This window comes from Eucyclogobius newberryi, unplaced genomic scaffold (assembly GCF_026437365.1).
Source record: "Eucyclogobius newberryi isolate DKJ021-1_F unplaced genomic scaffold, fEucNew1.0.hap1 SCAF_10, whole genome shotgun sequence".
Lineage (NCBI taxonomy): Eukaryota > Metazoa > Chordata > Actinopteri > Gobiiformes > Gobiidae > Eucyclogobius > Eucyclogobius newberryi.
The window spans coordinates 21,249,207-21,272,607 of NW_027315724.1; the positions used below are offsets into that span (position 1 = coordinate 21,249,207).

Consider the following 23,401-nt stretch of genomic DNA (forward strand, 5'->3'; position numbering starts at 1 on the left):
GCCAACATGAGGGACCACGTGGTTTGATCAGCTCCAATCAGAGCAGAGTTTGAGTGAAAGGCGGTTCTTCCATGTTTGTGGCTCTGAGGCTCTTTGAGGGAAAGTGAGTTTGAAGAGCTTCCGCGGGCAGAAGCATCACTGAGACACACGTGGATCTTTGTGCACGTCACAGTCTCTAACAGACGAGTCTGGTCCAGCTCAGGACGGCTTCTGGTGCTCTGGCTTCCCACTGAAGACTCGCAGCGACACCGCGTCCACGACTGTCTCCGCTCCGGTGAAGTCTGCTCTGGTGAAGAGGAAGTGTCGGGGTTTTGAAAGCTTCTGGGATTGAGCAACGCCCATAGAGATGGTCGGAAGATTGAACTTGCCAAATGTTCCTGGAGGAGATCCACTGGACATGAGCTGCTGCAGCGCAGAGCGAGGACTCGACAGTCCAGACTCGGGTTTACCGCCCAGTCCCAGTCCCAGCGGCTGGTCACTGCCTGGACCTGCAGACAAGGATGAGGGAAAAGCCCCGCAGGTAAATGTGCTTCACTTCAGTACCAGATATATGTGTTTACCTTATTGACCTTTTGTAACTCTTGCAGTTTTGTTTACTGTTTACTTGCTATATCATGGTGTATCCAGCACATTCTTCTACGCCTCACTTTTAATTGAAACTCTTTGACTTTCTCTTCAGACTCCATCCTTGCCTCTCCGTCCATCACCACGTCTTCAGCCCTCGTCTTATGGAGAAAGTATTTCTCTGAGTCCGTTGCCTGCAAAGGAGATGAGGTTAGTGGAAAAGGCTACACTAGTTTCAGTCTATGAAGAGTCCCTGATGTCTCGTTGTCTGGGCTCCACAGACAAACTAATGTTCTTGTGTTCTTCTCAGATACACCTCGTGTGTGAGATATGGCTCGGACCGTCACTTCATCCAGCGCGTGGTCCTGCAGCCCAGGGGCCAGGAGCTGGAGCACTGTCGACAGACCGTCGTGGCCCTGCCCCACAGCACCTGGCGTCATTACAAGACACAGCTCGAGTTTGAGCCTCGCCACCGGCCTCGCCAGTTCAGCAGCACCGCCATCGTCTACACCAAGAAGACCAATGTGCACTACACCACCGAGCTGAACTACAACAGCCAGCGCCGGGCCAGGCATTTCATCTGCCGCGTGGAGCTGGAGGCGTCAGGCCCCTGTGAAGAAGCCCACCACGGTGAAGAAGCAGCCCACCACGGTGAAGAAGCAGCCCACCACGGTGAAGAAGAAGCCCACCACGGTGAAGAAGAAGCCCACCACGGTGAAGAAGAAGCCCACCACGGTGAAGAAGCAGCCCACCACGGTGAGGATGTGATGGGCTGAGAGCGAGTGAGACTTCTAAAGACCTGCTGTTTTCACACTTCTGAGGGATCCTGCTTTAATAGGAGTTTAAGTTTATATTTCACATTGCAGAATATTTTGTGTCATGAGGTTTTGAATGTTGACGCATTGTTGGAGCTGAGGGCAAACAGAGATGTTGCGTTGTGGGTGTCATTTGGTGATTTTGTCCGTATAATTTATGCACGAGCACAGAACCATGAGCGCTTCATGTGTTTGCAACTTATTTTATTTAAAGGTTTGTGGTTCAAGTCAACACCTTTCTGTTGAGTGTAAGCTTCACGTATGAGTGTTTTTACAGATGTTTTACCTTGAGTGATGGAATGCTGGATGATATTTATTCCCCTCAGTGTTTTTGAATTGTCTGTTTTTATCCATGTTACCAAATAATTTTACATTTTTAAATAAAGTGATGATTCTATCCTAATCTATATTCTTTTGTACAACATTGATTTGGTGTTGCCATGGAGAAGCTGTTGCTTTAGGCTGTGACGCCCCCTGGAGGTAAACTAAAGCCGACCGTGTTTCTGAAGCTCAACACTCTTAAGTTTAATTCCTCTTTGTCTATATTTCTGATAACAATTTTAAAAGCGTAAGAGTGAATCTGGATTGCTCAGTGTTTTAAGATAAAAGCTAGAGAGCTATTGCCAAGGTAACCAGTAGTAACCAATAGTTCCAGCAGACATGTTCTGACTGTAATGGACTTTTTTAAATTATAATTTTCTCTTTATACTTTGATAATTTAACCTTGTCACTTGATCTAATGCCAATGGTCTAATGCAAACACACATTTGGAAAATGTTTTCACTTATTTCTGGTCAGAAAATATTATTTTCTTAATAGTTATTGATGGTTGTGACACACAGTTTAATTTTGCTGTGTTTCAGGGTGAATATTCATTTTCATAATTCAGAGGAAAATGTCCTGACAGAAGTAGTGTTCCCTGCATCATTAGGACCACAAATATACAATTATGTTCATTTAAATACTTTAATCAATACATTTTCTTGCCCTGTTTTGGGGTCATTTGCAATGTTTTATCTTATTTTATATCATTGAAATAGACTTTTTTTAAATTGAACCTGAGAAGCCTTTTGTGAAGGGGTGGTATATTTTTTAACTAAAATTGCCACAATATACTCTATTGTCATCAAATTTACCAAGCAAATACATTCTCGACATTAGAATTTAAAGTAAGAAAATATTAAAATAAAGTTTTTCCAAAGAAAAAACGTGTGGACTTAGGTTAATAAGCAATAAAACAAAAAGGAACTTACCTTTTTATTTTGGCTCCACAAATATTAAAATAAAGTCATAAGTCTGAACTTATGTTGTAATTTTAAGGATCAGTATTTTTTTAACAACCATCTAACTTAACGTGACAGAGTGGAAGGTAAACGACGCGGACACATACAAATCATGATTTATGTACCAATAAAATAATAGAGCAAATTGTCCATAAATGTCAATTAGAGTTTATTTCTATGACATTACAACAATGAATGATAAAATTAAATAACATTTGTTGTTGAAATGTAAATAGATACAAAAATAAATAATAGGTTTGTTTTTCTCTTTATGAATTACACATGCAGACATATGATCTGATTTGGAACATCAGGAATAAAAACTTCAACTTTAAAACAGATATTTTGACTTGCTATGCCCCCCATAACAAGATGAGCACTCAAAAGACACAGGTTTCGTAGAGTAAACCCACATTTTTCCGTTCTTACACTTACAAGATGGCCGCCACAAGCGCTATGGCAACAGCATCCATGTTTCTCTAGTTTTAATATACAGCAAAACGCGTCACGGCTCAAACACATGGGAAACGCGCACAAACATGCTAACAAGTTAACTATTATGATTCTGTCAGATCCATAGCTCTGTTGTCTTTATTCAAACTCATCCGGATAACAGATTTTAAACAACAAATCCAGTGGAGATCTATCTCGTCTCTGATCGAGTTAAAGCCGCTACAGTGAATGCTACATGCTACAGTGAATGCTACATGCTACAGTGAATGCTACATGCTACAGTGAACGCTACATGCTAACAACAAACCGCAGCTACATGCTAACAACAACAACAAACCCGCGGAGCTAAAAATGAAAACTTTCAACGCAAATACCAACGTGATGGAAATGTTTGAAACCGGAAACGTATTGAAAATCTGCGCTCCTATGGTTAGATATTCAAAGTAAGTACTGTTATTATTATTATCCTGTCGTTACTCGTGTTGTTAAACGTTTATGTGTCGTCTTGTGTTCCCAGATTAGCATTCAGGTCTTTGGTGAGGAAATACAACTGTGACATTTGTTACACTCCCATGATCGTTGCCTCTGACTTCATGAATTCAGTGAAAGCCCGAGACAGTGAATTCACCACGAGTAAAGGTGAGCAACACGAATGACCATTGTAGCATATTTAACATATTACAATTACACTTTATACATCAAGTACATTTAAAGACATACAGTTGTCATAAGTAGAAATGGCTTTTTGGGTCAAACTTTTTGGAAATGGTGAGCAAATATGGTTCCCATCTAACTTGTTTCTGTATTATATGTATGTATTAAGTAAATTGTGTTGTACTTATTTTATTTTGGGTATATTTATTAATTTATCCTGCTGCATGTGTATATTTAGTATATTTATATTAGGTTCCTATCTAACTTGTTTCTGTACAGCGCCTTTGATTGACGCACAGGAAGTAGGTGGAAAAACCACGGGGAAAAACATGGATCTATTATAATATCGGAAAAACACGTGAAAATAAAGAGAGACTAACGCGTCACATTGAATCCAACTTTAGATAAAAAATGTAACATATAATTTTTGGCTTTTATAACACAAATGTGGACTATAGTAAGAAAATGGCAATTAGTCTCATTCTTATATTTGGCAAATTCATCGTCAGTGTCCCTTTTTTCCCCCTGTCCTTATTTTAAAAAAAAAATCATATTTGCTCACCATTTCTAAAAACGAACAAGCCATTTCTACTTATGAAAACTGTCTGTCTGTAAACGTTTTTGATGTATAAAGTGTAATATGCCCCCTCCTGGCATTCCTTTAACTGTTTATAGTCTGTTATGAATGTGTTGTTATAAAAAAATAAAAAAAATGACAATAAATATATAAAAATGCCGTATTGGTGTATTTTAGCAAGGAAAACCACAGAAAACATACAACATCTTTTAATCTTAACTGTAACCCGCCACACCCACAGCCTTCAGAGACTGGCGAGATCAAGATTTAAGGGTCACAGATGCTTTTCCGTGACAGAAACATTCATCTGATGTGTGCAGGGGACAGACCACTGATTGTGCAATTCGCTGCCAGTGATGCCCAGACTCTCGCGGATGCGGCTCGTGTTGTTGCACCTTTCTCAGATGGAGTCGATCTGAACTGTGGCTGCCCCCAAAGGTCCAGAAACATAAAATATGCTTACATCACGACTCGGAATGTGGGTCCCTCGTGGTTGAAATTCTCGTTTTGTCTCGTTTAGATGGGCCATGTCCTCGGGTTACGGCGCGTGCCTCATCAACAAGCCTGAGCTTGTGAAAGACATGGTTCAAATGGTCAGAAATCAAGTGGACAATCCAAACTACTCTGTGTCCATTAAAATAAGGTAAGACGAGTAGGGATGTCGTGATATTGAACATAAGCATTTTGATTGTTGTGAGAAAAAACATCACGGTTTAACAATTACCGTCTTTTTTCATAGTTTTGGCCGGGGTGCGACTTAAACTCATATACTTATACTCCGGAGCGGCTTATATGTGATATTATTTGTTATTTTCACACTTGCAACCTCATTTCATACGCCAGAGCGACTTATATAAGTTTTTTCTTCTCTATTATATATTTTTTGGCTGGTGCAACTTATACTCCGGTGCAGCTTATGGTCTGGAAAATACGGTACGCATGTTTGTTGAGACAACGGTGAAATATCTCGATTTCTTGTTACGATTCCTCAAGTTGTTGTTGAAATGTAACTTTCTGAAAAACAAAATAAAGTAATTACGTGACAAAAACTGCCAGCCAAAAAAAAAAAATATTTACATTTAGGTCCATTTTGGGCTGAATATTGTCTAAAAGAAGACTACAATTATTATATGATTATTATTTTGTAGTTCTTATGAATTATCTTGTGACCTGAATACCGTATTTTCGTAAGTATAAGTCGCACCAGCCAAAAAATGCATAATAGAGAAGAAGAAAACATGTATAAGTCGCACTGGAGTATGAAATGCGGTTGCAAGTGTGAAAATGACAAATAATATCACATATAAGTCGCTCAGGAGTATAAGTATATAAGAATAAATATAAGTATAAGTCGCACCCCGGTCAAAACTATGAAAAAAGGTGCGACTTAAAGTCCGGAAAATACGGTAATCACAATTATCAATTAACCTAATCATCTTGACATCCCTGAAGAAGAGTTTAATCAAATCAACAGGTGCTATTTAATACAACTTTTAATTTATTTTTTATTTGTAGAATTCACGACGACATCAGGAAAACGGTGGATTTGTGCCAGAAAGCGGAATCCGCCGGCGTGTCCTGGATCACGGTTCACGGTCGAACATCCCAGGAACGACACCAGCCCGTCCACTACGACGCGATAAAGGCGATCAAAGACGGCGTTGGCGTCCCCGTGGTCGCCAACGGAGACATAAAGTACCTGCGCGACGTGGAAACTACGCACAAGCTCACCGGCGTTGACGGTACAAACAACTGACTCGCACTTTTTAGGCCGCAGTTATTTTATTACTTGGTTTACGGATTTTTAAATGAAATATATTGAACAGACGGGCGAAATATAAATATAATTTCAATAGATTTTTTCGTCCGGGTTTACACAAAACGGACCACGGGAGGAGGGGGGGGGGAGATGCGGCCACAGGTGAGTGTAACAGTAGATTTAGCGTGTTTTGCATTGGTAGAACAGACGCTTCTAAGTGTGCAGCCTTAGTCACGCCAAAACGCGCTGGAGAAAATGTTGTAAACGGGTAAACTATTTTGTCTTGGTTGGTGGTACTTTATAAAAAAAATTGGATAATAATTAATTTTATTTATATTGTAGAAATCAATCATAAGTGCGGCGGATCCGTGAACCAAGTAATAAAATAACTGTGGCCTTACCAAAATAGTCCAATCTTGAGCGTATCTTGTTTTTTGTCTTCATTCGTGCTGCGATTTAGGCGTGATGTCGGCGCGAGGGTTGCTTGCCAATCCTGCCATGTTCGCCGGTTACGAGGACACGCCCCTGCAGTGCATATGGGACTGGGTGGATCTCTCCATTGAACACGGCACTCCGTTCACCTGCTTCCACCAGCATCTGATCTACATGCTGGAGAGGGTCACGTCCCAGCCAGAGAGAAAAGTCTTCAACTCCCTTCACAGCACCTCTGCGGTCGTAGACTACCTGCAAACGACCTACGGGACCGAACAGGATTATACTACGTAGCTGTATAGGTTTTGATGTTGTTTTAATGTGTTTTTTTAAATTGCGTAATAAATTTGTTTTACATTTATCTGTCTGTATGTAATTATTATTCTGTGTTATTTTTATTTTGTTATATTGTGCTAGCTAGAGTTGAGTTTGCGTCAAAAATCCTTAGACCTACATTAGAAAAAAAAATATTATTTATTAAACACGTATTTTCCGGACTATAAGTCGCAGTAAAATCCAAGATCAAGATCTGACATTTCATCTTGAAATGCAGTTTAAAATAATAAGAGATTAGAGAACATGGTGAATAGGTGTACGTATGCTAACGCTAACACCTTCGGCTACATGACGCACAGACAGAACTGTGGTAAGTGTCTGGTATGTTAACGTAACATATTAACAGTTATTCAGATAACTATAGCATAAAGAACATGCTAACAAGTTTAGCAAAGCATCAGTTTTACCCCAAATCACTAAATCCATTGAATTCGTCTTCCTCTGTGTCACTTCTAAACAACTCCACAAACTCCAGAGGTAGAGGAAGTGCAGATTCTTCTTCTGCGTCGCTTAGAGCCTAGAGCGCCCCCCTGTGTTTGAAAATAATCTACATGTGAAATGCGGTTGCCAGTGTGAAAATTACAAATAATATCACACATAAGTCGCACTCTGGCCAAAATTATAGTCCGGAAAATACAGTATTTTAGTTTGAAAAGCTGCCGGGTCACTGCGGGTCAGGTGGGTAGTTACTCTTACTCGAGTAAAACTTTAGATTACTTTTCCCACCCAAGTGACAAAAAAGCTTTATGTTGACAAAACAATTTGAACGTTCATATTCTTGCCCCGCTCCCTCAGATATGGTTTTCTTTGTGTACATTTTGTGTCCTACTATGCGAAAATACCAGATTGTGTGCATTATTTAATGTGTTGTCCTTCCAATTACATTAACTTCAATACATTTTCATACAATCAGACATTTACTCTTACATCTTACTTGAGTAGTAGTTATCCAAGTACACACATTTAATTTATTTCAAGTCACATTACTCTTACTGGAGTACAATTTTTGGTTACTCTACCATTTCTACTACCGGTAAGTACATTTATAGCATCTTAAAACACGATTTATTTAACATGTGAAGTGACGACACAATCATGAGTTGCATTAATATAATATAGTAATAAGGTCTCCATGGAGACCTTATTGCGTTGCGTAGAAAATGTCCAGAATATGGCTTTAAATCTATCTTCAAGCAAGTGACAGCGATGAAGTATACTGAAAAAAACTCATTGGTTACAATTACAAATCTGTGGCGAGGAAATGTTCATGCAAATGTAGTGGACCCTCATCAGAAAAGCTACACAGTGAACCTTTAAGAGCTGATATGAAGCAAAAAATAAATTATTCTTTCTAGAACAAAAACTACCGTCAGTTTCATAGTGTTCAGTTTCCTGTATGTAACACTGGTCTAAAGATCATATTTAGATTCCATGTGATTTCTATTAAATATTGAGTTAAAATCACTGTGGCTACGGTCCTGGTTTTCATCGTATTGAAATCTGAAATCCAGGGATGAAAATCTCTGAATCCACGCCATAGAACTACGCTTAGAAAATAGACTCGTCTTATTTTGAAGGATGAGACGGAAGTTGTGACGCGACTGTCATACTCGGATGCGGAAGTCAAAGTGGACTTTATTATCCGCCGTGTTGCTGTCAGCGTCTGAATAATCTGGTGAGTTATGTCATACAATGCTACTTTAATTAACTTTATATCAACACCGTTCGCTTTACATTCACACGGTAAATTAGACTTCTTGCTTTTTGGGGGAACGCGCTGATTGGAAGGTGCGATGACGACTTATATCAACACTTCCTGTATTACGCTCCTCATTTGCTTGTGTTTCTGATTCTAAAACGTGTCAAAAATATTATCTAAAGTTCCCAACCAGAATGCTTAATGTGTGATATTCCCATCCGTGTTGTCATCTGTAATGGCAGAAATAAGGCAAGGAAGCTAGTTGCTTTGTCTCAATGTCGGTGTAATCCCTCATTCGTCCAGGCGTGTTCCATAGTAGAAAAAAGCTTCAGTTGTAGTCATCTGGACTCAGTTTGAAAAAATAGACGTTTCGACTCTCATCCAAGAGTCATTGTCAATAACAGAATTTAGATCGAGAACTCCGATATTAATACTGTTCTGTGGTAAGACCCACCCATTGGGAGGAGCCTTCCTGAAGTAGAAAGAGTTGTTTGTTTCAACAGAAACTCCCCCCTTGTATCTACCGAGCCTATTCAGAATCTTAATGGGCTATTAGAATCCTCTTTGTCTTTGTGAGACCCTGGCTCAACCACCCTGAGTACCTGATTAGCATCTGAATGTCCTCTACCTTTCCAGGGGTTCAGTAACCCATTATAAATAACAGGAAGATTAAACCTTAGCCCTCCATTTCTGTTTAAAGAAGGTCTTTCTTTTTTAACAAAAATAGCTTCCTTGACTCCTCTTTCAAACCATCTTTTCTCCCTGCTTAAAACCTTCACCTCACCGTCTTCAAACGAGTGATTAGAGGCTTCAAGATGGAAATGCACGGCACTCTGAGGTCCTGAACTAGTATTTCTTCTGTGCTGATAGAGCCTCTTGTGTAGAGGCTGTTTTGTCTCACCTATGTACCGTTCTTTACAGCTTTCTTCACTGCATTGGATCGAATAAACTACATTGCTCTGTTTTTGAGTCGGCAACTTGTCCTTAGGGTGAACCAGTTTTTGTCTTAAAGTGTTTCCTGGTTTAAAATAAACAGGGACTTCGTGTTGTCTAAAAATTCTCTGCAGTTTTTCCGACAGGCCAGACACATAAGGGATAGAAACACCCTTCCTTCTCTGTTCAGTTTCCCTTTTGTCCTGCTTCTTGGTTCTCTTCACTCTGTTGAGAGCCCAAGCGGGGTAACCACAGGCTGAGAGGGCATTTCGGACATGTTTTTTCCTCTTTCTTCTTGCCCTCTGAGCTGGTGGGCACACCTTGAGCTCTGTGTTGTAAGGTTCTGATCACCCCCAGCTTGTGCTGTAGTGGGTGGTTGGAACCAAAGAGCAGATACTGGTCTGTGTGTGTAGGTTTCCTATATACTTCTATTTGGAGTTTCCCGTCCTCTCCTCTGATCGTGGAACAATCAAGAAAGGCCAAGGAAGGCGATAAGGAGAATCGCTTGGCCTTTCTTGATTGTTCCACGATCAGAGGAGAGGACGGGAAACTCCAAATAGAAGTATTTATCAGCACAGAAGAAATACTAGTTCAGGACCTCAGAGTGCCGTGCATTTCCATCCTGAAGCCTCTAATCACTCGTTTGAAGACGGTGAGGTGAAGGTTTTAAGCAGGGAGAAAAGATGGTTTGAAAGAGGAGTCAAGGAAGCTATTTTTGTTAAAAAAGAAAGACCTTCTTTAAACAGAAATGGAGGGCTAAGGTTTAATCTTCCTGTTATTTATAATGGGTTACTGAACCCCTGGAAAGGTAGAGGACAAGAACATTTAGATGCTAATCAGGTACTCAGGGTGGTTGAGCCAGGGTCTCACAAAGACAAAGAGGATTCTAATAGCCCATTAAGATTCTGAATAGGCTAGCTCGGTAGATACAAGGGGGGAGTTTCTGTTGAAACAAACAACTCTTTCTACTTCAGGAAGGCTCCTCCCAATGGGCTGGACTTACCACAGAACAGTATTAATATCGGAGTTCTCGATCTAAATTCTTTTATTGACAATGACTCTTGGATGAGAGTCGAAACGTCTATTTTTTCAAACTGAGTCCAGATGACTACAACGGAAGCTTTTTCTACTATGCTTTGTCTCAATGTTAAGGTGATTTAATCTGGCGTTTCTCTCTGGTACATCATATGATTAGAATCTCCCTCTTGTCCCATGTCCTCCTCATTTATACACCTCAGTCACATGACCTCTCAGGTACCAAGGAACAAAGGGGCAAAAGGAGCAAATGGAACACACGAGGAACAGGGCTTCCAGGAAGGAGACAGTAATTACATTTGCATTAATTTAATTCACATGTTTTGCTGTCTTTAGTGTGAAACAGAACGTGGGACTTCCTAGTCACTCCAGGAGGTCCGGACATGTACATTTCCAGGCAAAGAGGGGTTGTGTCAGGCTGTTGACTTTGTTTGTTTGTTGAAATAGAGTTGAAAATTAAAAAGCATAGGGCCAGATTATATTTTTCCACAACACATCTTTTCTAAATGTATTAGATTATTGCAACATAGAGCAAATCACTAATAATTTGAAATGTAAATTGTACAAATTATTATGACGTTGTTGTTTTACTACATATGTTTAAACTGCACATATTTACTATTGCACATATTAAGCCTCTATTAATGTTATTGTTAATTCCATTGTATATTTGACAAAACAAAAATAAGGGGCATTTGAATTAAAAAAAGAAATACCGGTAAAAGTAATAATAATAAAACATACTAGTATTTTATCTATTTAAAAAAAATAATAATTACAAAGTCACATCTGCTGCGTGACATTTTTTCTCCAGCCTGGGTGCAGTGAAGAATCTAGATTTACCAGACCTGTGTACATTAGTCACTGCTCCACCCAAGTCTGGACAACCTGAACTAATGTGCACGGGTAAGTTCAGTCATGGTTCTATAAAAACTCTTCTTTACAGACGTCCTTTCACCATGACGCTGCAGTGGACCGTCGTGGCGCTCTTCCTGTACGTGGAGATGGGAGTTCTGCTCATCCTCTGCATACCGTTCATCTCACCGAGAAGGTACGGCCATAAGTGATGTTGGAGTTTAATGCTATTGTGGGTGACCTCTTTTTGTGTGTCTGCAGGTGGAGGAGCATTTTCCACTTGAGAATATGGGGCTTTTTGGCAAGATTTTGGAATAAAGTGTTTCTTACTATGATTATCATCCTTATTGTTCTCTTCTGCGGTGGGTTTGTTCATTTTCTACTCACAATTTATCTCTTTTTTTTATATTTAATACGAAAAAAGCTACATTAATAAGACTGTAAAGTGAACAAAAGCAAAAACAATCGTCAGTCCCTCTGTATCGGTCCCATCTGTCCAAATGTCTGTCAAATGTGTCTATTTTCAAGCTCAACGTAAAAGTACCGGTCGTGTTTGTGCAGTTCAGTCCCTGTTAGTCATTATTGAAGTATATTCCACAGGTATCCATCGATTGTTCCCACTGTTGGTGATATATGTCCCGGAAACATCGTTCCTTTCAGCGACTCGATTTGTTTTGTATGCTCCCTTATGCTTTTCCTTTGCTTTCCATAGATGCCGTGCGAGAGGTGAGGAAATATTCTGCTACAGATGTCGGGGCGAACGCCAGGCTGCAGCCCAACATGTACGACCACCTCCACATGAAGCTCTTCAGAGCCCAGCGGAACCTGTACATATCCGGATTTGCCGTCTTTCTGTGGCTGTAAGTATTTAATGACCACATTCTCTCGCAGCTTACCACATTGCAGTGCATGAAAATGTGTTTCTATTTCTATAGGGTGATGAAGCGTGTGATCACCATGCTAAGCCAACTGGCATCGATGTCCGATACTACAGCTGCTCTCCAGGCACGGGCGGATCGAGCGGACCAGGCTGCTAAGAAATACATGGAGGACAATGAGCAGCTAATGCAGGTAGTTGCATTTCGCTTAATTCAATCTTATTTCATTAATTCTGCGTACAAGGTCGTTTTCTCTGAGCCTCACGAAAAGCACTCTTGTTTAAAATCTTCAAAATTTGTGACGACGTAGATAGAAATCCGGAGCTTTCCTGTGCTGTTTTTTTTAAGCCCATAAAGCAAAAGTATTTCTTGCTATCAAATCAGGTTCATTATTACTACATACCGTATTTTCCGGTATAAGTCGCACTGGAGTATAAGTCGCACTGGAGTATAAGTCGCACTGGAGTATAAGTCGCACTGGAGTATAAGTCGCACTGGAGTATAAGTCGCACTGGAGTATAAGTCGCACTGGAGTATAAGTCGCACTGGAGTATGAAATGCGGTTGCAAGTGTGAAAATAACAAATAATGTCACATAAAAGTCTCTCCGGAGTATAAGTATAAATATAACTATAAGTCACACCACAGCCAAAAATAGTCCGGAAAATACGGTACATATTTGTATAGGCATGTCTAGGCAAGCTAGCTGTTTTTTTTTTTCTCCAAGACAATTCCTTCTGCAGCCAGTAGAGTGAGTGCTAACACAAAACCCTGATGAGGGAACGCCTGCATGATTTAAAGTTATGTGTGGTTTTCAATACATTTTAAGTTCTAAAACATAGCTATTCGAGAGCGTGTTTAACAATACAAATAATGCATCATATGTGTCCTGTCCTGTGTACTGTCACTGTCACTAGTTCTGCTGTTTACTCTTTTCTTAGTCTCTAATGGAAGGAAAAGGTGACAAAGTTTCGGCAGAAGGAATGGAGTTGCTGCGGGGAGAAATGAAGCGACTGAAAGACGAGTTGAAGGGATCTGATGAAAGTGAGTACCGTATTTTCCGGACTATAAGTCGCACCTTTTTTCATAGTTTTGGACTTATACTTATATACTTATACTCCGGAGCAACTTATAAGATAAGATAATCCTTTATTGTCCCACATGGGGAACTTTCATTGGTGCAACGCAGGTAGATACAGAGGTAGATACAGAAGAAAAGAACAGATCACTTATAGGAAGTTTGAAAAACACTCTCAGTAGAAGATCTCCTATAAACAAAAATTCCCATAGACAAAACCTCCCATTACCCAACAAGGGATGGAGGGGGAAAATAATGAAGATAAAAATAAATAAATAAACAAATACCATTGCATCATTGCATGTGATATATGTGATATTATTTGTTATTTTCACACTTGCGACCGCATTTCATACTCCAGTGCAACTTATATGTTTTTTCTTCTCTATTATACATTTTTTGGCTGGTGTGACTTATACGCTAATACAGTATTAGGGATTTTGAAGTGCCATGTTTAGGATTTTTCCTCTCCTTCATTGAGATGGCGAGCGTTATTGATACGCAGAGCCACACAGTTAAACCGGCATTTTGCGAATTTAGTTGTCGCTTTGTAGCATTTAACTCATTCTTGACAAATATATTTCACGTTCTACCCGGGTACTGTATTTTTATTGGACGTTGTTGTGATTTCAGCGTTGACAAAGTCTCACGGCGAGGTGGAGGTGATGAAGAAGAAAATGGACGGTCTGGCCCGGGAGTACGACCGTCTGCTGAAAGAACACCAGGAGCTCCAGGTGAAAGACGCTCTACACAAATGTGGTGTCTGCTTCCTGTCACATCTCGCTTGTCTTATGTGATCATGGAATTATCATCTGTTTATTCGTTTTAGATTCGAGAGGATGCAAGAGACAAGAAGTCCGACTGACAAGTGCAAAACGATAGTGAATTCCTGATCCAGACGTGCTGTATAAGCCTTCACAGTAGCGGTCGGTTTGTTTGGGGGGATTTCAGAATGTGCACGCGTCATGTATTACTGTATGGAATAGATAACACAATTTGATCCATGTATGCTGTAAATGGGATTCCGTTGCCAGTGTAAAAACTATATTTCATGATCTTTTATTGTGGTGAAAGAACGTCTGAAGTGCATGTGTGAGCCGAGCGTACGCAGGGCTCTGTGTGCAGTCGTGGAAGTACTACTGTGTTATTTTAAGCATTGCGTTAATAAGTGTACCGTATTTTCCGGACTATAAATCACACCTTTTTTCATAGTTTTTTCACACTTCCTCTACCTCTGGAGTTTGTGGAGTTGTTTAGAAGTGACACAGAGGAAGAAGAATTCAGTGGATTTAGTGATTTGGGGTAAAACTGATGCTTTGGTAAACTTGTTAGCATGTTCTTTATGCTATAGTTATCTGAATAACTGTTAATATGTTACGTTAACATACCAGACACTTACCACAGTTCTGTCTGTGCCTCATGTAGCTGAAGGTGTTAGCGTTAGCATACGTACACCTATTCACCATGTTCTCTAATCTGTTATTATTTTAAACTGCATTTCAAGATCTTTTGGTCTTGGATTTTATCACATATATTTCCAAAATCATACTCCAGTGCGACTTCTATATGTTTTTTTCTATTCTATTATGCATTTTTTGGCTGGTGCAACTTCTACTTCGGTGCAACTTATAGTCCGGAAAATACGGTATGTCATGTTCAGTCTTGTGTTCGAGTTGTGTATGGAATGAATGATTTTGCACTCTTAAAACATGTTCAGTCTGTTTTGTTTGGTGACACAATTTATATTTGTAAGAAATTTAAAACATGGTCTTAATGCCTTTTCTTTGCACACATTTTATAAAATATTTTTTCCTGATCGTTTTGTATGGAATCTTCATAATAAAAAGATAATTGATTTAATTGAATTTGTTTTTTAATGTCACATCAGTACGACATTTACAAAAATAAGTAAAAGTATGTATATTATTCATATTTATGCATGTAAATACCTCCATTTATGAGATTAGATTTCTGCTTTTCTGAGACCAAACTTGATTGAAAGAACACACAGTTACAACATACAAAGCTTAAAAGTATAGAGTAAGTAGAAGGCGATGTAAACTGTCCTCTCATAAGTTGTACTTTCATGTTCAGTTGTTTGAGAACTACCTGAGCTGGCTACAGACGAGAATATCAACGGTATATTCTGTAGATTTGGCACATCGGAACTTTGACCCACAAATAACGTCATACATCAAGTCTAGTACAAAAGAATACGCACAGAAAATGGCTGGTGACTCTGCTACTCCTAAACTAGCCCACTTAACAACCTTAACAACCTTTGCTGTTGCAATCCAATTAAAATCACAGTTTTAATGGTTGCAAATAGAAAAAACTGCAATGTGAACAACAAAAATATCCCGTCTTATTCTGTATAAAACCTGCTAACTGTAGTTTAGACTTGGATTGGAAATACACAAAGAAATGGACCAAACCACGGCAGAAAAAGCGATACTACATGAAGTAATTGAGGCACTAATACCAAGAACCAACCGTTTCCTCACATTGAGACGTACTTTACAACCGCCGGCAGCGCCACTGACGTGAAAGATATTCTGTGCGTTTTTCGATACATCAGTCAGTGGTCATGCTATAAAACCTCTACCCTTTCTGTCCTTATTTCTGTTTACCTGTTGTTGTGTTACAGTGAATGCGCTTTTCTGGTCTTATGCGCACATGCCAGGAAGAAAACAGTTGCCTTTATAAAGCACAAATAAGAGTAATAGTAATTGTAACAGAAAAATGAATAATTTAGAGGCAGTTTAGTAGTTCATATGCTGGTACTATATATATATTGTTTCTCCTGAATTAGTCCACACGAAACATAAGTCATCAAAAGAGGAAAATAAAACCGTGTGATGAAAAAATAAAACCATGTATATGTTCAAGAAATATTCATACACATTAACGTCTGTCATACATTCATATAAAGCAGGGGTGGGCAATTATTTTCCTCTGAGGGCCATATTCGAATCCAGGCAAGGAGTGGAGGGCCAGCCCGCCATCATTGGTGTGAAGAAAAAAAAATCAAAAAAATTAAATATCAAATAAAATATCACTTTTCTGTCAAATATAGGCTATTGAATCTATTATTTATTTCCTTTCGCGTCATATTTATTAAGGATACAAGTGCAGACTGATGCCTGAGGGCAAAAAAAAAGATAAAAATAAATATTACTTGGCATGTTTGGCGGGCCGGATTATAAAGACAAACGGGCCACATGTGGCCCGCGGGCCGCAGTTTGCCCACCCCTGGGCAATATATATTTATATTGTAAAGCCTTACCCTGCCTTGTACAAATATAAAAACTAAGCTTTACATGATCGGATATTGAGAGTGATGTATAATTCCCTGGATTTGTTATTCTTATATACACAGTGGGTTTTTTTTTGTTCGAGGGAGGTCCACATTTCTTCACAACCGCATTTCTCTGTCCGACGTGGTCTGTGACTGCTCCAGCGCCTCCTTCCTCAGCGCCTCCAGCTCCGCCCCTCCGTTGGCGACCGCGCCCCGCAGGCCGTTCTTCTCCTCTTCTTTCAGCTGTCGGCCGAGCAGAACGAAGCCGGGGATGCAGATGACGAAGGAGACGGTGCGCAGGCTCAGGGTCAGGCCCAGGTAGGCTATTCTGTAAGAGACATCCACATGGCATTGTCTTTGGTTCAAGTTAGCTGCACCTACGACCCTGCAGCAACCCTACAAGCCTTAGAACTATAGCCCTACACGCCTTAGACCTACAACCCTACAAGCCTTAGACCTACAGCCCTACAAGCCTTAGACCTACAGCCCTACAAGCCTTAGAACTACAGCCCTACAAGCCTTAGAACTACAGCCCTACACGCCTTAGACCTACAACCCTACAAGCCTTAGAACTACAACCCTACAAGCCTTAGACCTACAGCCCTACAAGCCTTAGAACTACAGCCCTACAAGCTTTAGACCTACAGCCCTACAAGCCTTAGACCTACAGCCCTCCAAGCCTTAGAACTACAACCCTACAAGCCTTAGAACTACAGCCCTACACGCCTTAGACCTACAACCCTACAAGCCTTAGAACTACAACCCTACAAGCCTTAGAACTACAGCCCTACAAGCTTTAGACCTACAGCCCTACAAGCCTTAGAACTACAGCCCTACACGCCTTAGACCTACAACCCTACAAGCCTTAGAACTACAACCCTACAAGCCATAGACCTACAGCCCTACAAGCCTTAGACCTACAGCCCTACAAGCCTTAGAACTACAACCCTACAAGCCTTAGACCTACAGCCCTACAAGCTTTAGACCTACAACCCTACAAGCCTTAGACCTACAACCCTACAAGCCTTAGAACTACAGCCCTACAAGCCTTAGACCTACAACCCTACAAGCCTTAGAACTACAACACTACAAGCCTTAGACCTACAACCCTACAAGCCTTAGAACTACAACCCTACAAGCCTTAGAACTACAGCCGTACAAGCCTTAGACCTACAACCCTACAAGCCTTAGAACTACAGCCCTACAAGCCTTAGACCTACAACCCTACAAACCTTAGACCTACAACCCTACAAGCTTTAGACCTACAGCCCTACAAGCCTTAGAACTACAGCCCTACAAGCCTTAGACCTACAACCCTACAAGCCTTAGAACTACAGCCCTACAAGCCTTAGACCTACAACCCTACAAACCTTAGACCTACAACCCTACAAGCCTTAGAACTACAACCCTACAAGCCTTAGACCTACAGCCCTACAAGCCTTAGACCTACAACCCTACAAGCCTTAGAACTACAGCCCTACAAGCCTTAGAACTACAACCCTACAAGCCTTAGAACTACAGCCCTACAAGCTTTAGACCTACAACCCTACAAGCCTTAGAACTACAGCCCTACAAGCCTTAGAACTACAATCCTACACGCCTTAGAACTACAGCCCTACAAGCCTTAGAACTACAACCCTACAAGCCTTAGAACTACAATCCTACAAGCTTTAGACCTACAACCCTACAAGCCTTAGAACTACAGCCCTACAAGCTTTAGACCTACAACCCTACAAGCCTTAGAACTACAGCCCTACAAGCCTTAGAACTACAGCCCTACAAGCCTTAGAACTACAATCCTACAAGCCTTAGAACTACAACCCTACAAGCCTTAGAACTACAGCCCTACAAGCCTTAGAACTACAGCCCTACAAGCCTTAGAACTACAGCCCTACAAGCCTTAGAACTACAATCCTACAAGCCTTAGAACTACAACCCTACAAGCCTTAGAACTACAGCCCTACAAGCCTTAGAACTACAGCCCTACAAGCCTTAGAACTACAGCCCTACAAGCCTTAGAACTACAATCCTACAAGCCTTAGAACTACAACCCTACAAGCCTTAGAACTACAGCCCTACAAGCTCTTAGCAACAGTTATGGACTTTACTGACTCTCAGACACAGACAGAATGAGAACTTTCTTCACTCTTAATATGAAATTGCTCCATCAACTGTTCCAAATGTCCTAAGATAAAAGAGATATCAGAATTATACAACATTATAAACATTATAAACTCCAGTGATTGCTCAAAATGTTGTGGTTTTTCAGGTTGAAACGTTATTATAAGATGTGTACTTTACTTTTGTCTATTATAATGTACATCTAGTAAATGTGTCCTTCAAACAGTGATTGAAGCTGACAATCAATCTGATTTTTAAGTCTAATCTATTTTTTAAGTCTTTCAACATCACATTGACCAATTAGTATTCTTCCTTGAATATGCAAAATTTCTGGAAATGCGAAAAAATGCATTTGAAGACTGGTCACACGCCCTTATACTGCGCAATAACAGTCTGTGCCGTCATTTTGAACCTCAAGAATGTCTTTGGTGCAATAAACCACAATAATTACATGTACATTTACCCATTTTACTTTTACAGAGGAAACGCTGCTTTGGTTTAAGTCATTTTCATCTGACAGGAAGCTATGTGTGTCATTTCCTGCTTTTGAATCGCAATACCTGCACTGTCCCATGGTAATCTATTTTATTTTCAATATCAATATTCAGATCAAATGTATGCTGATGATGCTATTATTAGTTATTATATTTAAACACATTTTAGCATCTGAAATCAGCCACGTTCAAAACTGGGTCAGTGTCTGGTGTTTACAGCTATATTACAGTCTGCATTGTGTCCAGTGAGTGTCCATCTGAGCTTCAGCAGGTCAGTGTTTTCCTGGACGACCTGTAGCTCAGATATTGAATGCTGATATTGAAGGATGTTTTCACACATGTGCATTTATCCCGTACAGAGCACTGCAGCTAGAACAACACTCAAACCCAAAAGCCTTTACAAATATTTGACTAAAAAACTACCCCATTTCATCACTCCAAGTATAATTTTCTTTTTGACAAACGTGTTTGTTTTAAAAATTGATGTTTTATATCATTATATTGAAGGAGAAAAAGGACTGTTTCCCCTCACTGTAGCAAAAACTGCAATTAAACTACAGTTTACTGCTCTTATACCAATATAATAATACCATATATACTGGTATTAAAATAACAAAAAAAGTGGTAACAGTACAATAATATTTAGTATTTTTCAGTATATTAAGTGTGTAGCCTATTAATTGAGTCCATTCATAATGAGGATGCATCCGAATAAATAGTGGAAATATGAAAGTTTATATCATTATTAATCTTATTTTAATATAGAATAGTAAGAATATGTATATGATGTAAGTAAATTAATGTGTACATTTTGTTAAAAGTTTTTAGCATAGTTGAATGAATGAGAATATGTGGCTTAACTATGTCATTCAGTTCAAAAATGTTTAATTGAGATTTGTATAAAATACTGCTCTAAATTGTTATTCACATTGCAAGTAACTAGTTACATCTGAGGAATATTTTCCATGTTTTTTTTTTTTTTATACTATGTGGATAGTAGAAAAAGCTTCAGTTGTAGTCATCTGGACTCAGTTTGAAAAAATAGACGTTTCGACTCTCATCCAAGAGTCATTGTCAATAAAAGAATTTAGATCGAGAACTCCGATATTAATACTGTTCTGTGGTAAGACCCGCCCATTGGGAGGAGCCTTCCTGAAGTAGAAAGAGTTGTTTGTTTCAACAGAAACTCCCCCCTTGTATCTACCGAGCCTATTCAGAATCTTAATGGGCTATTAGAATCCTCTTTGTCTTTGTGAGACCCTGGCTCAACCACCCTGAGTACCTGATTAGAGGCTTCAAGATGGAGGTGCACGGCACTCTGAGGTCCTGAACTAGTATTTCTTCTGTGCTGATAGAGCCTCTTGTGTAGAGGCTGTTTTGTCTCACCTATGTACCGTTCTTTACAGCTTTCTTCACTGCATTGGATCGAATAAACTACATTGCTCTGTTTTTGAGTCGGCAACTTGTCCTTAGGGTGAACCAGTTTTTGTCTTAAAGTGTTTCCTGGTTTAAAATAAACAGGGACTTCGTGTTGTCTAAAAATTCTCTGCAGTTTTTCCGACAGGCCAGACACATAAGGGATAGAAACACCCTTCCTTCTCTGTTCAGTTTCCCTTTTGTCCTGCTTCTTGGTTCTCTTCACTCTGTTGAGGGCCCAAGCGGGGTAACCACAGGCTGAGAGGGCATTTCGGACATGTTTTTTCCTCTTTCTTCTTGCCCTCTGAGCTGGTGGGCACACCTTGAGCTCTGTGTTGTAAGGTTCTGATCACCCCCAGCTTGTGCTGTAGTGGGTGGTTGGAACCAAAGAGCAGATACTGGTCCGTGTGTGTAGGTTTCCTATATACTTCTATTTGGAGTTTCCCGTCCTCTCCTCTGATCGTGGAACAATCAAGAAAGGCCAAGCGATTCTCCTTAGCGTCTTCTCTTGTAAACCTAATATGTGGGTCCACAGCATTGATGTGATCAGAGAAGGTTTCCAGCTCTTGTTTCTTAATTGTTACAAAAGTATCATCGACATAGCGGAGCCATAGTTTTGGGGCTATGCCTGAGAATGAGGACAGTGCCTTCTTCTCAAAGTGCTCCATGTACAGGTTGGCCACTATGGGAGAGACGGGCGAGCCCATGGCACAGCCATGAATCTGTCTGTAAAATTGTCCCCGGAATTGAAAGTAAGTGGTGTTCAGACAGATGTCCAACAGTTTATATATGTGTTCAGGTGTCAGTTTGGTCCTTTCCTGTAGGGTGGTGTCTTCCTGCAGTCTGATCCTCACCGCTGCTACTGCATCAGAGGTCGGGATGCAGGTGAACAGGGACACAACATCATATGAAACCATGAGGTCATCTGGGTCCAGTTGGAGATGTTTCACTTTATCCACAAAGTTGTGCGTGTTTTCCACATGATGTACCGAATTCCCCACAAGCGGAGCCAATATAGTTGTTAAATGCTTGGCCACATTGTAAGTGATGGAATCTGTGCTGCACACTATGGGTCTGAGTGGAACCTCCTTTTTGTGTATTTTTTTGGAAGGCCATAAATGCAGGGCATGGCTTCACCAGGATACAGTCTGTAATACAGAGGCCGGTCTATCGCTTCCTCTTTTTCCAGCCTTTGTAAACAGTCTATCACTGTCTTCTTGTAGCCACTGGTCAGATCTCTTTTCAAGCGCTCGTATGTGGTCGTGTCCTTTGGCTTCGTAATCAGCTGCGTTGAGAATCACAGTGCAACGTCCCTTGTCTGCTGGGAGGATGTTGATGCTATGATCTTTTTCCAGTGCTGAAAGTGCTTTTCTCTATCGTGATATTTGAAGGCGGTGGTTTGGCACTCTTCAGGGTCGCTGTGACACGTAACCTCAGGTCTGCAGCCTCCGATTCAGTCATTTTGTTGTTTCTAATTGCCGTTTCAGTGGCTGTGATGTAGTCCTCTGTAGGGATGTGTTTAGAGGTGACAGAAAAGTTGAGACCTTTAGAGAGCACCTCCTTTTCTGCCTGTGTCAGAACACGATCTGATAGGTTCTTAATCCAATTGTTTTTGCTGGTCGCTAATTTGTCTGTCTCAGTCCTAATGTCTAGCTCGACCTCACCTGCATTCTTTTTGTTCAAAAGAATGTTGAACTTCTTGATTTGGCGTTCTTTGCTCTTCCTGTGCTGTGCTTCTTGTGCTGTCTGTGTAAAATCCAGCACTCTTTTGAAAGCTTCTTCAGGGAGTATGCTAGTTAATGGGCTCGCCCGTCTCTCCCATAGTGGCCAACCTGTACATGGAGCACTTTGAGAAGAAGGCACTGTCCTCTCAGGCATAGCCCCAAAACTATGGCTCCGCTATGTCGATGAAACTTTTGTTACAATTAAGAAACAAGAGCTGGAAACCTTCTCTGATCACATCAATGCTGTGGACCCACATATCAGGTTTACAAGAGAAGACGCTAAGGAGAATCGCTTGGCCTTTTTTGATTGTTCCACGATCAGAGGAGAGGACGGGAAACTCCAAATAGAGGTATATAGGAAACCTACACACACGGACCAGTATCTGCTCTTTGGTTCCAACCACCCACTACAGCACAAGCTGGGAGTGATCAGAACCTTACAACACAGAGCTCAAGGTGTGCCCACCAGCTCAGAGGGCAAGAAGAAAGAGGAAAAACATGTCCGAAATGCCCTCTCAGCCTGTGGTTACCCCGCTTGGGCCCTCAACAGAGTGAAGAGAACCAAGAAGCAGGACAAAAGGGAAACTGAACAGAGAAGGAAGGGTGTTTCTATCCCTTATGTGTCTGGCCTGTCGGAAAAACTGCAGAGAATTTTTAGACAACACGAAGTCCCTGTTTATTTTAAACCAGGAAACACTTTAAGACAAAAACTGGTTCACCCTAAGGACAAGTTGCCGACTCAAAAACAGAGCAATGTAGTTTATTCGATCCAATGCAGTGAAGAAAGCTGTAAAGAACGGTACATAGGTGAGACAAAACAGCCTCTACACAAGAGGCTCTATCAGCACAGAAGAAATACAAGTTCAGGACCTCAGAGTGCCGTGCATTTCCATCTTGAAGCCTCTAATCACTCGTTTGAAGACGGTGAGGTGAAGGTTTTAAGCAGGGAGAAAAGATGGTTTGAAAGAGGAGTCAAGGAAGCTATTTTTGTTAAAAAA

General features: G+C 40.5%; 4 protein-coding genes across 4 annotated transcripts in view; 3 read left to right on the forward strand and 1 right to left on the reverse strand.

The window, feature by feature from the left end:
* The window catches only part of bcap29 (B cell receptor associated protein 29), a 133,457-nt gene extending 118,777 nt beyond the window's left edge, over positions 1-14,680 (forward strand). The window contains exons 2-9 of the mRNA XM_072462514.1: positions 8,511-8,548; positions 11,487-11,591; positions 11,657-11,757; positions 12,108-12,255; positions 12,331-12,466; positions 13,214-13,316; positions 13,984-14,084; positions 14,180-14,680. Coding sequence (XP_072318615.1) covers positions 11,500-11,591; positions 11,657-11,757; positions 12,108-12,255; positions 12,331-12,466; positions 13,214-13,316; positions 13,984-14,084; positions 14,180-14,215 — 717 coding nt within the window. The 5' untranslated portion in view covers positions 8,511-8,548; positions 11,487-11,499 and the 3' untranslated portion in view covers positions 14,216-14,680. The remainder of the gene's footprint in view (positions 1-8,510; positions 8,549-11,486; positions 11,592-11,656; positions 11,758-12,107; positions 12,256-12,330; positions 12,467-13,213; positions 13,317-13,983; positions 14,085-14,179) is intronic.
* Positions 311-1,726, forward strand: rflnb (refilin B). The gene is made up of 3 exons (XM_072458111.1): positions 311-520; positions 680-774; positions 875-1,726. Exons 1-3 carry the CDS (start codon positions 347-349, stop codon positions 1,338-1,340), a joined length of 735 nt encoding a protein of 244 aa, XP_072314212.1. The 5' UTR covers positions 311-346; the 3' UTR covers positions 1,341-1,726.
* Positions 3,171-6,862, forward strand: dus4l (dihydrouridine synthase 4-like (S. cerevisiae)). Its single transcript, XM_072462499.1, has 6 exons — positions 3,171-3,558; positions 3,633-3,754; positions 4,667-4,784; positions 4,867-4,989; positions 5,862-6,088; positions 6,566-6,862. Exons 1-6 carry the CDS (start codon positions 3,467-3,469, stop codon positions 6,829-6,831), a joined length of 948 nt encoding a protein of 315 aa, XP_072318600.1. The 5' UTR covers positions 3,171-3,466; the 3' UTR covers positions 6,832-6,862.
* A 2,085-nt stretch (positions 14,681-16,765) lies between the features above and the next one.
* LOC140369481 (solute carrier organic anion transporter family member 1C1-like) overlaps positions 16,766-23,401 on the reverse strand; it is a 33,784-nt gene continuing 27,148 nt past the window's right edge. Inside the window, exon 13 of the mRNA XM_072456829.1 lies at positions 16,766-16,976. Within this exon, the coding sequence (XP_072312930.1) occupies positions 16,766-16,976 (211 nt within the window). The remainder of the gene's footprint in view (positions 16,977-23,401) is intronic.